At 38.7% G+C, this 15,803-nt stretch overlaps 1 protein-coding gene across 5 annotated transcripts; it reads right to left on the bottom strand.

Moving 5' to 3' along the window:
* Nucleotides 1-5,762: 5,762 nt before the first annotated feature.
* STMP1 (short transmembrane mitochondrial protein 1) lies at nucleotides 5,763-14,358 on the bottom strand. Of its 5 annotated transcripts, none has more exons than XM_087722995.1 (4): nucleotides 14,244-14,324; nucleotides 9,079-9,609; nucleotides 7,320-7,373; nucleotides 5,763-6,025 (listed from the first exon to the last, which is right to left on the bottom strand). In XM_087722995.1, exons 2-4 carry the CDS (start codon nucleotides 9,088-9,090, stop codon nucleotides 5,948-5,950), a joined length of 144 nt encoding a protein of 47 aa, XP_087579121.1. In that variant the 5' UTR covers nucleotides 9,091-9,609; nucleotides 14,244-14,324; the 3' UTR covers nucleotides 5,763-5,947. The 5 variants fall into 5 exon arrangements, with proteins under 5 accessions (XP_087579121.1, XP_087579117.1, XP_087579118.1 ...); XM_087722991.1 differs by having other exon boundaries at nucleotides 9,200-9,609; XM_087722992.1 differs by having other exon boundaries at nucleotides 9,200-9,382; nucleotides 14,244-14,315.
* Between the last annotated feature and the right edge of the window lie 1,445 nt (nucleotides 14,359-15,803).

Genomic DNA, 15,803 nt, shown 5'->3' with positions numbered 1-15,803 from the left:
TGTTAATATTCTTGTGGTGTGTAGAAATTGTAGTGGGGATGTCCAAACACATTTTCCCTTTTCTCTTTTTTTTTTGTCTGCTTGTTTTTTAAGGTATCCACACTCTTCCTATTAGGAACAAAATGGCAAAAGGTTTTTTTTCTCTCTCTAGGGATATGAGGTTCATCTGGTTACAACAGCTGTTGCTCCTCTGACTGATAGGTTTAATTTGGCTAGCTAAGCAAATGTCCTCTTACACTTCTAGGTGTTTCCACCAGAAGTAGGACAGGCTCCATATGCTCTGCTTTTATTTTGCACTATAAAGATACAAAACTCATGTGAAAAGCCTTTTTCCGGACTAAAACATCCATTTTGCCCTTAAAAATAAATTTCCTCTCACCATGAAAAAAAATACAATTTTTCATCCCTTTCTCTCTGGTGATGTTGTCATCAAACAATTCTCCTGCAACCTTCAAGGGTGAAATCTACAACTATAAAAAGTATCCTGTCCCTCCTTACCCCCAAAAAGTTGATTGCCAGCTGTGCTTTTCTGATAGAACCTTCAGCATGGACTTCAGTGGCTTCTGCTGAACATTATTTATTATATTAATTACATTTTTATCAGTATCTTCCAGGTATAGAGCTAAGGGGCTCATTGAAACTCACAAAAGTATATTTGAATCTTTTTCTGCAGTAGCACCTCCGTTAGTATCTGTAATTGCTTCTTAACTCCAACCTAACCATCTGCTACAATGTTTGGAATATTGGCCAAAAGTTGGCAAGATACAAATTCAAATCCACATAAGCCACGCATTTCTTTAGATGAATTGTGCAAACCCCTACTTTTCACCATCATTTATTATAAGGATTTGGCTATTTGAAAGAAAAGGAGGAACAGGCAAGTAATAAATCTGCACCACACATAACAGGACATGGCTAGATATAATCCAGGATCCATTCTTTCTTCAACTTGATGATGATGTTCGTCCATCGTGTTCGAAGGGGACCTTGACATCTAACGGGTTGTGGTCTTTACACGGTGTGTCCGCAGGTGGCTGGTAAAGCCTATACAGGAACGGAATGTTCTGCCACATGTTGGGCAGACATGTATGGGCGCCATTGTTGCAACATTTGCAGCTCTGGCTTTGCGGAGTGCATGCTTCTCTTGTGCTGTGGTTCTTCTGTCTTCAAATGTCTGGCAGCCTTGGTGGATCAACGTGAACCATGTTGATCAATCTTGTACCAGGGTTTCCCAGGAGGTGGTGTTAATATCCAGGGAATTGAAGGAGGCTTTCAACTTGTCCTTATATTGCTTCCTTTGTCCATTCCCCGCCCCTCCCCTGTGGTGTGATTGCTTTCCTTGAGACAGCTCACCATAGAGGAGCTGTTTGGGGGTTGATGGTCTGGCATCCTTGCAACATGGCCTGCCCAGCGTGTCTGGGCTTTCATCAGCATAGTGTGAACTGATGGCAGGCCTGCTCTGGAAAGGACTTCTGTGTCTGGCACATTCTTTCTTCAACGACAATCTTTCCAATGACAACAGGTACAAGTGAACTTGTGAAACTTTGCCCATCCCTTACACCCTGTTATGCATTTGATTTGCTTGATATAGGTAAGAACTTGAAAAAAATCATGAGCAAACGACTCCCATCAAATCTAATTTAGGAATTAATCTAAAGTATATGTTTGTTGTTGGGCTGTAGAGTTTCCACAATATTCTCTAACATGAAAAGGCTGTTTGTTCTCTAATGATAAGAAATTAAAAGAAATAAAATGCTAATCTTACTGAAGACTTTAATGTAGGCGAAGAATATCACTAATGAATATCACTCTTTTAACTGCAAACTTATATCCTACTAGCTGGATACCCGTGCTTCACAATGAAACTATGTGATCGGGCAATGCAAGAGAAATCTGGTTCACTCTGATTCAATCCATTGGCTCAGTGGTGGAAAGTGATTGAAACACCTAAGGGAATATCAATCCTGATGCCTTGAGTCCAGAAGCAGTTTCATAGGTGGAAGGTGTAGACATTTTGGTAGGGTACCAACGTTTAGTACTGTAAGGAATCCCAGACCGCTCCTGAGTGAAGAAGCGGAACATCTGCCAGTTTGAACTGAGGTAACGGAATGTGAGGCAACTGGCAGTTGGAACAGAGTTCCTTTCAGGTGGGAAGGGGGAGTAGAATGTGTAACTCCTTAGCATCAGAGGGTGTGAATATAATACTGTATATGAAATACTAATGGTCTGATGGTCATTTCGAAAAATCCTTTCTTAGCGAGCACCTAGAAGCCAAGAGGAACATATGTACCAAATTTCAAGTATAGGCTTTACGGTTCTGGGGATTTCATGATGAGTGAGTGGTATTTGGTTTTTATATAGAGCGATTTAGAATTCCTTTGACTATAGATAAAAATGGGTCAGGTCTGAGAAAAACAATATTACTGGTAACATTATTGTGGCCTGCCCTTTATCCCAAAATGAGAACTAATCAGAATAACAATAGTTAAACAACAGCAACAAAACAACACTCCTGCTGAGTGATATGGAAACCAGTGGTGTGTCATTTTCAACACGTTTTCAATATTGACTTGGTTAGTATTTCCTTTATTATGCATCATAAATTGAAAATAAATAAATGATGCATGGACTCAGCCAATTTAACAAAATACAATTAAGCAGAATATAATTCAGTATTGTATAAACCCAGCCATAATACACAGCAAAAGCTGTATTGCATATTACTTGGAAATAATAGAGAAGAAAAAAATAAATACTTTATGGTTATTAAAATAAGTGATTAGAAATAAATAAGTTTCATAATGGAAACAATTTGCAAATAAAAGAACAAAATAAAACTTTCCTGCATAATTAGGACCCTTGATTTGATTATTGAAAAATTATATGGGTAGATACCAGTTTAAATTTCCCAAATTAAAATTTGGTACACAAGTCTAGCAACAGATGCATACACAAATGCCAATATTTCTGTCCAAATGTATTAACTTTTATAAGGAAAAACTTTTTTTTTTGCTATTAAAAAGGACTATCAATACATGCTATGGTATTTGACTGTTTTAAAAGGCTATGAATATAAAATTATTTTGATGTGATCAGCAGAGGTTTAACAACTTTGATAGCATGAATTGTCATTTTGACTTTTGTCCAGTGAGAATTCTGTTTTTCTAACGACATAGCAGTAATTTTAATATCAATCTGTGTTATTTGTTGCCTTCTCTTTCTCCCCCTTCCCTCAACATTCCTAAACGTATTTATCTTCTTGTATCACATGCCCAAAACATGTGAGTTTTCTAATTCCAGACATTTACATCAAATGAACAATAAGGCTGCATATAGTCCAGAACAGCTGAATCCTTGTTCCTTAATTATTACCTTCAAATTCATAATTCAAAGACACAAAAATGATGGTTTAAGAGGTGTGAAATTTACCAACTGTTACTCTAAGTTGAATCCCTTTATTTCACAAACTCCACATATATTTACATAGTTTGCATATGCTTATTCCTGAATGGACAGGTAGATCATCGGATGGATGTAAAATATGCACCATGATTACTTCGCAGCATAAGACAAGGACTTCTGTTTATTTACTCAACCTCACATGCTGTGTGAGGAATTCTGGAAGTTGAAATCCACATGTCTTAAAAGTTGCTGAGGTTGAAAAACATTGATCTACTTCATCTTTTCTTATAATATAATCTGTGTACAATTCACAAAGTATACCCAAAGGTAACACACTAATTTATTAAAATATTTCATGTACAACCCATACTTTTATTCTAAAACTCCTAGTATTTAAGTCTGTTGTTATCGCTTTCATAAGTTGCACAAGAAAACTGTCCTAGAAATTGTGTTGGCTAAGTAGAATTGAAAGAATGTAATTCAAAGAAAAACTGGCAGCTCTCAGTGGAAGTGAATAACCAGATTGTATTTTGTACTGTTTGAACCTTCATATTTTTGCAGACATGAGAAAGAATTTTGTAATTCTTTAAAATCCCATTTGTAAATTTCAGAAGATGGCCAGAATTATAAAACTGAACTCTGCAGACCATGACATAAAGCAATAGTTCCATTGATTTAATGGTAACAAATATGCAATCTAGAGGAACTATTTCATGTTGTTTCATGTAAAATTAGCATTTTCTCAAAATCTTCCTTTCTGAAAATTTACATTAATTGAGACAACAGTCCACTTTTCCCTCTACCCATATAGACAAGACTCTGAAAGAGAGAAAGAAAAAAATTCTGATAAAATTAGATTGGTCGGGAAATCAAGCAATTTTACCCAAATACTTGTATTCTGTAGAAAAGGCAATTGATAATGATGCCCCTAACACTGTATCTATATCTGATAGTCAAGGTCTCACAAATGATAATACAAAGAGAACCTTTGTTATTGTGATCCTAAAAGTCCCATCAAGTTTGATATGATGAATATAATTCCACACAGAGAACTAAAAGTTAAGGGGAAAAGATTCTCTATGACATCACTGTCAATTGGACACCTTTTAAAAGCAATATTTTAGTATTTATTTATTTTTGTTATAATACACACATTTTAAATGCACATGGTAATCCATAAAGCCATACTCAACATAGTATAGGAGCATTATTAAAACCCCACACCTACGATTACCAAAACTTGCTGTTTAACAAATGAAGAAAACAATAAATTCAAGCAATTCTCGTGTAAATTTATAGGTAATCCATTTAGCATATGATACAAAACTAGCATTCTAGGTTCCATGTTCATCTGGCCACAAGCATATTATCTAATCCATTATTCAACCTTAGGAAGCCAAAACTTTGATATTTGTGGTAAGGAAGGGTTTCGGTAGAAAAGGAGATTTGCATTTGGGATAGATTATTTTAAAATCAGACTAACCCTGTTGCCAATTATCAGCATTTCCATTAGCAACATTTAATAGAGTGATCAGTCAGAGAAGGATACAAAAATGTTTAGAGGGGGCAATAGGTATGCTTACCCCTATATAGGCAATGCAATGTCTTCAATGATTGTCCAGCCTCTTCTTAAATGTTTCCAATGAGTTACCATATTTAAATACATGCATCTTTCTTTGTTTCAAGAAAGGGCTTCAACAGATACAAGCCAGTAACTCTGCATAGTTTGGTTCATGTTTTTATCATCGGAATGCAAGTACAAGACTCCATCAATTCCTAGTTATACCAGAATGGTAAAACCTTAAAAACATTATTAACAAAAATACCAGCTAAGAATTGGAAGATGAGTACATTTTTGTTGATACAACAATTCATTTAAGGTGTTCAAATTTTAATTATTTTTTTTTACAATTTTTACAAACAATGAATGAAGCCTATTGGCATCATACCTCTATGAACTGCTCAACATTTTGACATTCAATTTACTGACCATATATGTTGCAGGAATGCCCAAAAATAAAATAGAAAGATCATATTTTAGCAACAAGATTTTTATCAGACGTTTGGTATCTTACAAATAAGATACCAATATTTGTAGAGTTAATTTTTTTAGATTGGAATAATTACTGGCGTATCTTCATTCTGTTCCTGATTCTTGTTATTACTAAATATAAAGTATTACTGAAGCAATACAACAAGAACAAAAGTCCAGTTTGTCTCTCTGTGTGTGTATATATATATATATATATATATATATATATATATATATATATATATATATATATATATATATATATATATATATATATATATATATATATATATATATATATATATATATATATATATATATATATATATATATATATGGGATTTTTTTTTCTTTGAAAAAAAGTCAAGTGCAAGGAGGCCACATGGATATAGTAACACTAAGCCTGAATGCTTTTAAGGCCTTCTGTGGTCAGGCCTGGCAGCATTCATTAAAGCCAATAAAGCTTTGACACCTGGATGGTTAAAGTACACCATCTATGTTGAATAGCCAGCATCATTTATCATTTGGAGGCTTCTTCTTAGCTTCTACATCTCTCTTGATGTCTTCAATCTTCTTTGCAATGTTTGGAACCTATAAGCATATAAAGGAACATCAGAATGACTGCAGTTTACAGAGTCAATTCAAGGTCATCTCTGGATCCATGATATGTACAAGGATGGATCTTTTTCCATATTCTAGTCTGCACCATATTCTAGTATCTTTGCAAGACTGACCACAAATGGATTTATTTAATTTCTCTCTTTGAAGCTTTGCTGTTGGAATTAGTAGCTGTGGAAAAGTAGGTGAATTTTGGTGCTTTCTGGGACAAACACTTCAGAAAAATCTAGCATTCTAGTAATAGTACTTAGACTTATATACTACTTTACAGTGCTTTGCAGCCCTCTCTACAACTCACAGTGGTGTAGAATGGATATATCTGACAAATGGGTTCTTGGTGTTATCTGAGTTTGGTTCTTTTCCTCAGTGAATGAGAGATACATTTTCTGGTTGTCCAGCAGTCTTGGTTGCAATATAGCAGTAGCATTTAGACTTATATACTGCTTCACAGTGCTTTACAGCTCTAAGCAGTTTACAGAGTCAGCATATTGCCCCCAACCATCTGGGTCCCTATTTTACCCACCTCGGAAGGATTGAAGGCTGAGTCAACATTGAGCCTGGTGAAATTTGAACTATAGCAATAGCAATAGCAGTTAGACTTATATACCGCTTCATAGGGCTTTCAGCCCTCTCTAAGCGGTTTACAGAGTCAGCATATTGCCCCCAACAACAATCCGGGTCCTCATTTTACCCACCTCGGAAGGATGGAAGGCTGAGTCAACCTTGAGCCGGTGAGATTTGAACAGCCAAACTGCAGAACTGCAGTCAGCTGAAGTAGCCTGCAGTGCTGCATTTAACCACTGTGCCACCTCGCGCAACTGTCAAATTGCAGGCAGACAGCAGTCATCAGTAGCAGCCTGCAGTACTGCACTCTAACCACTGCACACCTCGGCTCTTATTCTAAAACTTGTTATGCAGGTTTCAATGGAAAAGTGTCAAAATATATCACAAATAGTTTGTGCTTATAAGAGGAGGCTAATGTGGAAACAATGAAATGAACGAATGGGTGAAAGAAAGTAAAATTGATCTGGACTCTTTTTATTACACAAATCAAAAGCTGCTGGATTGTGGTTACATAGAAAAATAGGAAATCAATAGCCTTTCAGATATTGTAGGTCAACAAGTCCCATCATCTTTGATACTTTTGACCACCGCATTCCAGAAAAAATGGGAACTGGGGTTCAGAGTCATCTGGGGTTTGACAGGCTCTACGACGCTCACAAATTCCAAATCATAACATAATTTCAAAAGCAGCAAAAATACTTACATCATAGTTCTGGGCCAAATACATTCCAACTACATTGCCAACTGCAAAACCGAGCTGGAGAAAGAACAAAAAGGACAACATTGAGGATTTTACTTCTCTCTCTCTCTCTCTCTCTACCACACATGAAATGTAGAAATACAATTAGTTTTCCATTCTATCTTTTGAAACAAACGTTTTGCCAATTTCAGGCCAAAACCTGATTTTCATTAAAGTGTTTACCATGTTTTTAGCTAATGTTTTTGCCATTTGGCTGAATGTCCACCATTTGGCTGAATATCATGTAAACTACATACAAATAATTCCTCTATTCACCATTTGCAATTTAAACATTGGGGTTGTGCAAACAGTGAGGCCAGGATTTCGGAAGGCCTCAGATCAGTGGAGGGTTTCAAATTTTTTTTAGAACCTCTTTCGTGGGTGTGGCCTTTGTGGGAGTGGCTTGCCGGCCATGTGACTGGGTGGGCGTGGCCAACTTGTAAAATGTGGTGAACCTCACTTAACAACGCTCTTGCTTAGCAACCAAAATGTTGGCTCAGGAACTCTGGCATTTGAAGCACGCAAGTCTTAAAGCTGTCAAGTTACAAGACCCTTGCACCCCTAACCTTTTAGGAAAAAAACCCCAGGGGTGTTCAAACTTGACAGCTTTAAGACTTGTGGACTTCAACTCCCAGAATTCTTCCTCTCGCTCTTCATCTTGATGATGTGCGGATGGGCGGGGGGAGGCAGCTGGAACCGGTTCTAAACGGCACTGTAGATTTGTGGAACCTCTTCTATAGAAGAGGTTAGAACTGGCAGGAACCCACCCCTGCCTCAGATAGCATATTCCTAGTAGCCGGTGTAAGAGAGAAAAACACAATAGGGGAGCTTCCTTTTCCACTGGCATAATTGCCACTTATTTAGCTGTTAGCACATGGCCACATGCCCATCAGCCCGCCTCTCACACAGCTCAGTTCTGAATAGGCCATGGCCAATAGTGGGTTAGGGATCCCTGCTTTAAAAGACACTGGGGCCTTTCAGAACTAAAGAAGGAATGGCCTGGGGAGGTGGGAGGGCAGGGCGCTGGGGAGAAAATCTGTAAGATTTTAAGAGCAAAAAAATCTATATTGCATAGCAGAGGTGGGTTGCTCCCGGTTCGGCCCAGTTCAGCCGAACCGGTAGTGGAATTCAAGCCTGGGTCACAGAACCGGCAGCGACCCAGGCCTGCCACGCCCACAAACCAGTTCCCTCGCCGCCACTGGGATGCCCCATTTTGGATTTTAGTGACTGTGTGTGCGCAGTTCACTGTAAATTGTTTTGCACATGTGCGAAGAACAATTTACATTGAGTAGTGCATGCGCGCACAGCCATGTCTGGCGCGTGCGGGTTGCGAACAAGTGGTAAAACCGGCAGCAACCCACCCTCGCTGCAGAGGCAATATATCTGTTTTGCCCCACTCCTGCCAAAATACTTCTATGTTGAGGGAAGCATGCAGCTGGGTACCTCAAGGTTTTGTCTTGGGCCCAGCGCTCTTCAACATCTTCATAAATGACCTACATGAGAGAACTGAAGTGGCACTCATCAAATTTGCAGATGACACCAAACTGGGGGTATGCGGAAATTAAAATTAAATTCCCTTTTATATTGATGCATACTGGGCTACTCTAATTGGAGCAGCATATAAACCCTAGCAAATTAATACACAGATAACTAAATCCCTAGATAGAAAAAAAAATCACAAGAATTATGTCCAAAGAAACAGAGCAGGAGTTCCACTAAGTACCTTCATGGGCATTTCAAAGATGCTTCCATGGAAAACCAAATGGTAGTCAGACTAACAGATTAAATGTTGGTGTATAATCATCCATGCTAAACTCTGAATCACATAAAAAACTTTGCTTAACATAGCTCCACAGTGCAGTCCAGTACGACCTACTGCAGTCGATCTGTGGTGGCTTATTCCTGTGCATGCAGATTTATCCAATTTTATTCATCTATTTTCCAAAAACAAGAGTTTTGGACTAATTTAGATGTGCACTTCTTAAATGGTTTCCATCTGGGTAATGAAGTCTTCAAATCTCATAACACTGAAAGAGTAATGAAACATTAATATAACATTCCGATGCCTGGAGGTTAATTGCTTTTAGCACTTGAGAAGCTCCTCTTCAGCCATGAATGAACTGCAGGTTTTACTGACAACCAAGAATAGAAAGAGCTATTTAAAATGTGAGCATTAAAATTATGATTGTTTTCAAAAGTCTGTGATTGTATGCCATTCGCATCTCATTTCCTGTACAATATAGTAGATGTGGTGCTGAAAAAAAGTGAAGAAAAGCCATTTAAAATAATGTACAGTTTGATATTACTCTTCATAACCTCATCTGGAGAAGCAGTAACCCTGAATTTTTGTTCATTTAATTTAACCTTCCCCAACAATATTCCCTCTAGACATGTTGGGCTACAACTCCCATGATTCTAGTTGATTCTAGATTGAGGAAAGCTGCTTTGAAGTTTGCTTTACTTTCTTGGAAATGGGAAAGATTTAAAAATCACAATTTTCTCCCCAGGCACCCTAAGTCTGGTCCAAAGCTGTGAGCTTGCTATGACAGTAAAATCTTCATCTAACAAATCCCATTTTGACAAACCTCTGCAATGGACACATTTTTCATCTAGACATCTCCTTGAAATAATAGCAAAGTTCACTATATCTGAATTAATTTGAGCAGGGTAGATACACTTAATTTTACAACATCTGTCACAATTTGTATTTTGCATCTGTATGATTCCCCAAGGAACATTTCTCACAAATTGTTCAAAATACCTTTGAAAATTAATACTCTATGAAGCAAAATAACTGGGCTCCAAGTCAGCCACATAATATAGAAAACTACCTATATGGCATATAACAAGATATCTAAACATAAGAAGCTGTAGTATACGAAAGATATAGAGGGCACGAAACAGAGGTGGGTTCCTATAGGTTCGGCCCAGTTCAGCCGAACCGGTAGTGGTATGGTGGTGTGGGTCGCTGGAACCGGCAGAGACCCAGACCTGCCAAGCCCCTGAACAGGTTCTCCAGTCAGCACCCCCATCTTGCTTTTAAATTTTGCGCATGCGCAGAACAAGCTTAATTGAACTGCACATGCGTGCATGGCGCACATCCAGTACGCAAAGCACGCACATGAGCAAGCCGGCAGTAAAACTGGCCAGAACCCACCCCTGGCACAAAGGCCTGCTAGGTCAGGGGTTCCTAACTCCCAGGCTGCGGCCTACTACCAGCTATAACACATTCAGAACTTGGACGCATAAGTGGCTGGCTGGTGCAAGCGCGCATGAGTGCAACTCAAGTTGCACAACTGGCAGGCCAGCAGCACACATGCATGCAGCGCAAGTTGTACCAGTGGCTGGCCAGTGTGGATGCATGTATGCAGCCTGACTTGTACGAATGGTGGGTTGGCGCGCACAACAGAATTTGACTTGCTTATGCTGGCCGGTTCCCCTCTCCCCCCCCCCACTCCCAGGCCACTAGGCCGTAAAGGTTGGGGACTGCTATGCCACTTGACTGGGCCCGTCACTCTCTCTCTCAGCCTATCTCACAAGGTTATTGTTGTGGGGGGAAAAGAGGAGGAAGCAGTATTATGCATGTTTCCTGCCTTGAGTTACTTATTAGGATTTTAAAGGAAAGATAAGAATCAAATAATATATCTATACACACACTCTCTTCTCTGTTAAAGCATTACTTACTATGCTAATGAAAGTTAAGTTTTCCAGAAACTTAAGAACACCCAATCACTTGTTCCCAAAACTGATTATGGAAGCTAACAGGAAACTCTGAGCTGGATTCCGATGATGCTGTAATTCCCATTCATGTGCTGATACAACCATATTGACGAAGGCAATATGCGTAAGACTGACTCATGGAAATAGTCATATTAATCGGAACGTCCAAGCAGAATCTCAGGGAATCAGATAGAATCACCATCTTCTTCCAACCCAGGACAGTTGGGGGGGGGGGGGGAATACACTCTGAATAATTTATAGACTAATTAAATGAGAATCATTTTGCTGCCTTTTTTTGGACATGCAAAGAACATGCAAACACAGAGATTTGCAATTGCAGCATCTTTTAATTCTGAAAAATCATGCTTGATTCTGATATTTCTCATATTTCTCTCTGAACCCCAACACTGACCCTTCATCAACATCACATGTGTTTTCAGGATGGATACTGAAACGTTTACTTTTGTACGGGTAAGTATTTTACTTCTCTAATAAGTCCAATTTGTTCCTGTTACAGCAAACTTTGCCCTCTTGTTTCAGGTTGAAAGTATAAAATATACACTGAAATTGTTCCATCAAATGGCAGATGGAAAACTTGAATGCACTCATATTTTTTTTTATCATGCTTTCTGGAACCTTGCAATGGGATCAGTTTTTGCACAAAAATGCAAGACAGACCTCAAAATTCCATATAAGAACAACAGGTCCTTGTATTTAATTGACATTCTTATATCCATTGTACTCCGAAGATACAAGAATTTTCTTTCTCTCTGATCTGTATTCCTACTTCCTATTTATTTCTATTATTCTGCTATATAATTTCACACTCCCTCTTTCCATTAATTTATTATGAAAATAGTTCAGCTTCTTTTGGCTCCTCAAAGTTTGTCCCAGTTTGGCTTCTTGGGAATGGGAAAGACAAACTATTCTCAATGCTAAGATTCCAGAAATAGCTGAGAAATGTGATTATAGACAAGAGTCTGCAAAAAATTACTGGCACTAATGACAACAGAATAAGAGAGTTGGGGAGGGCCTTGGAGGTCTTCTAGTCTAACCTTCTGTTTAAGCAGGAGACTCTATGCGATTTCAGACAAATAGTTGTTCAATTTCTTCTTTAAAAATTATAAAAGTAAAATGCTCTATCCCCATGTTTTACAACATGGACGTTTTCCAAATGCATGAAATTCAATTTTAAAGATTCTCAGCCATGTCCAGGCCAGATGAGAAATTCTGGGAACTAAAGTTCACATATTTAGACTTTGCTCCAGGAGAATTGCAGTGCAGTTGGCATTGTGCATTCTAATTGTATTTTGATGTGGATTTTATGTCCAGTTAATATCGCATAGATGTATTATTAAAAAATAAATCCAATGGAATTGTCTAGCATTTATTTCAAAACCTAGTCTTAATTATATCACCCCCAGGGAAATAGAGAAAAGAAATATTAGCCACAATCCTGATTAACTCCACATTTCTTAAAATAAGAATTCATATTAAAAAGGCAGATTAAAAATAAAATACTACTATTACTACTACAATACTTTTTTTACATTAACCTTATATGTAGATCTCAATAATATATACAGGAGTCTGATCGGATTATGATCTTTTGGAAAATGTAGTATTATCATCAATATTGTTAAAATAAAAAGCAACTATAATGATTTACTACTACAGGTAGACTCATTGTTCTTTAAACAAACCTTAGTTTAGCACATTAAGTTTAACAGAATATATAGTTCTATAGAATCAAAAGCCTTTAAAATACTGCAAATATCTTTCTTTTTTTAAACAAAACATCCAGAACCAACGATTATGCAGGATAATGGTAGTAGCCATTTTCCTGCCCAGGCCTTTAAGTTATTCTAAACTTGGGCAAGAAAAACCAGATGCATGAATAAGTGGTACCTGGATTTAGCACTAGTACTACCAAAAAGGATCTGAGATGAACATGAGCCAGTAATGTTTCGTAGCTGCCAAAAATGTCAACAAAGTTTTGGGCTGCATCCACAAAAATGGTGTTATGATGACAGAAAGTGACTATACCGTTCTGTGTTATACTGGTCAAGCCACACCTAAACCACTATGTCTAGTTATGGTCACTATAATACAAGGATGCCGAAGAACTTTTTAGAGTGTAGAGAAGAGCAACAAAAAAAGTAAAGAGGTTGGAGACTAAATTCTACGATGAATGATTAGTTTAGTCTAGAGAAGAGAAGGCTGAGAGACATGACAGCAATCTTCTAATATCTGAAGGGATGTCACAGAATAGAAAGTGTGGATTTCCACTCCAAGATTAAGACAAGAACCAATGGATGGAAGCTTAACACAAAGAGATCTAAATTTGAAATAAGGATGAATTTCCCAACTCTGCAAGCTATTAAGCAGTGGAAGAGCCGCTTCCTGAAAATATGGTTGTTCCATCATTGGAGATTCTCAAGAAAAGGTTGGGGAAAGTTTGTATATATACCTTTTTCTTCAAAAAGTAGAAATACATACGGAATATAGAGGAATTGAAGGTGCGGTTAGGGGGGAAGGAAACAAATTGTTTTCATGGGCAGGGATGCTTACAACCCAAGCTTACAACCTACCCTTGGAAAGAAGCTCCACAGTTAAGATTCGCATGGAAGTTAAGCTCAAGAAACACCGTAAAGCTTATAGGATTTAAAACTTCACCATCCCTCAAGTGCATCAATTTTCAGGAGGTTGGCTTAATTACATCTGACAAGGGCTAGTAACACGAGCAACTCTCTGTAATTAACAGTAAGAGAATTGGAAGGGACCTTGGGGGTCATCCAGTCCAGCCCCTTGCTCACGCAGACTTGTACTAGGGATTCGAACCGCCGTACTTCCTATCTTTCTGATCTAACGCTGGAAGGTGGGAGGCTATATGTAAATAAATTGTCCCGACTCGCCAGGGTGCTTTTTTGTTTTTTGCTGGACAGATCCCCCAACACCCCCCCCCAAAAAAAGCCTTTTTTCTGGAAAGTTTTTGTGCTTTTTATAAAAGTTCCAGTCCCTGCAGCATTCCCGTTCGAGCGCTAACGAGACTCGACCCGGCGTCGTTTTCCAAACCACCCAAAGTCGGCCGGGCATCGCCACCTAAAAATTCTCTTTTTTGCAGCGCTCCCCTCAGCCGGGCCGTCCCCCCTTTTGCCAAAGTCTTACCAAAAACTGAAACATGGTTGCCAGCTATCACTCCCCGTCCCTTCCGAGCGGAAGGGAAGATTTACAGCGGATTACTTTTTTCTCTCTTCCGGATACCCGCCTTCCTTACTGCGTTCGCCTCCCGCATTGGCTGAATGGCTTGATGGACTCCTCCCTTTTCCAATCCCTATTCCATTCCCTTCCTCGTTTTTTTTTGCTCCGCTTCAGGTACCTTCCCTTCCGAGGGCAAGCTAAAGACGCTGTTGCCTGGGGGTGCGGGTGTGTGTGTGGGGGGGAGTATATTGCAATTGATTCGGAGCGATTGATACAGAATTGCTCACGGTGCAAAAACGGAGCAGAAAGTCGCTTTGGGAAATAGAGAAGGACGAGGGCGTGATGTCACTCAAGGGGAATCAAGGCGTGTTTGATTCCCTCTCATTTCAATGGGGAAATAAAACAGCTAAAGGAAGGCTTACTGTGCAAGGAACTGTGTTCCTACTCAGAGGAAAGCCCTGTCGAATATAGCAGTGCTTATGGGTTTGATTGAAATCCTGAAGATTAGTCAAATATATAGGAATAATAACAGAGAATAAGCACATTGATCTGCCCACCAGCCATAATAATAATAACAATAACAATAATCTTGTGGGATTTCCGTATACAAACCGACAAAATACTGGCGCATAATACACCAGACATCACACTGGTTGAGAAAAATAAGGTCACAATCATAGACATCGCAATACCAGGTGATAGCAGGGTCGACGAGAAGGAACATGAAAAAATCGCAAGATACCAGGACTTAAAAATCGAAATTCAACGACTATGGCACAAACCAGCAGTGGTAATTCCAGTGGTAATTGGCACACTGGGCGCTATTCCAAAAGTACTGGAATTACATTTAAAACAGTTAAAAATTGACAAAATCACCATCAGTCAAATGCAAAAGCCGCACTGCTTGGATCTGCATGCATATTACGAAAATACGTTACGACGTCCTAGGCCCCTGGGTGGGGCCCGACTAGTAACCAATGCCAAATCCGGCGAAACAACTGGCCGCTGTGATACAATTTTATAATAAACAAATAACAAAAAACCACCCTACTTGGAACAGCTTATATCCTCCGATGTTACTTTAACAGTTCCTAGGTCCTTGGTTAGGACTCCAGCTGTTGAGCTACCAGCCCCAAAGGCTGTGAATCTCACCAAAGATTAACCAATCATCATCATCATCCACTGGTCATCATGTAAAAAATATGATTTACCTGTATCCAGAAAGTCATGGGAACATGAAGTGGAAAAAGTTATCGGAAATGAGAAGGTGAAGATCTTGTGGAACTTTCTAATACAAACAGATCATCATTTGGAGCACAACACACCAGATATCACAGCTGTAGAGGGCCGAAGTACACAGTTTATTGATATCGCTGTTCCTGGAGATGCCAGAGTTGAAGAAAAAGAACTAGAAAAAATAACGAAATATCGCGACCTGGTCATCGAAACTACACGGCTATGGATGAAGTATGTAACAGTGATACCCATTGTCATTGGGGCACTTGCCACCATGTCCAAAAATTTTAC

This window comes from Thamnophis sirtalis, unplaced genomic scaffold, assembly GCF_051295495.1.
Source record: "Thamnophis sirtalis isolate CommonGarterSnake01/CBP01778 unplaced genomic scaffold, rThaSir2_p1.2 scaffold_9, whole genome shotgun sequence".
In the NCBI taxonomy this organism is placed as follows: domain Eukaryota; kingdom Metazoa; phylum Chordata; class Lepidosauria; order Squamata; family Natricidae; genus Thamnophis; species Thamnophis sirtalis.
Note: the sequence above shows the minus strand (reverse complement) of the source record. Positions and strands in the feature narration are given on the sequence as shown.

What these genes read in the sequence shown, in the direction of transcription:
- STMP1 (XM_087722991.1), bottom strand. Translation starts at nt 9,265, where the DNA reads ATGCACAGGAATAAGCCACCACAGATCGACTGCAGTAGGTCGTACTGG. An exon ending in GGACTGCACTGTGGAGCTAT is followed by an intron (nt 7,374 to 9,199) that starts GTTAAGCAAAGT and finishes TTCTTTCTCCAG; the next exon opens with CTCGGTTTTGCAGTTGGCAA. An exon ending in ATTTGGCCCAGAACTATGAT is followed by an intron (nt 6,026 to 7,319) that starts GTAAGTATTTTT and finishes ATATGCTTATAG; the next exon opens with GTTCCAAACATTGCAAAGAA.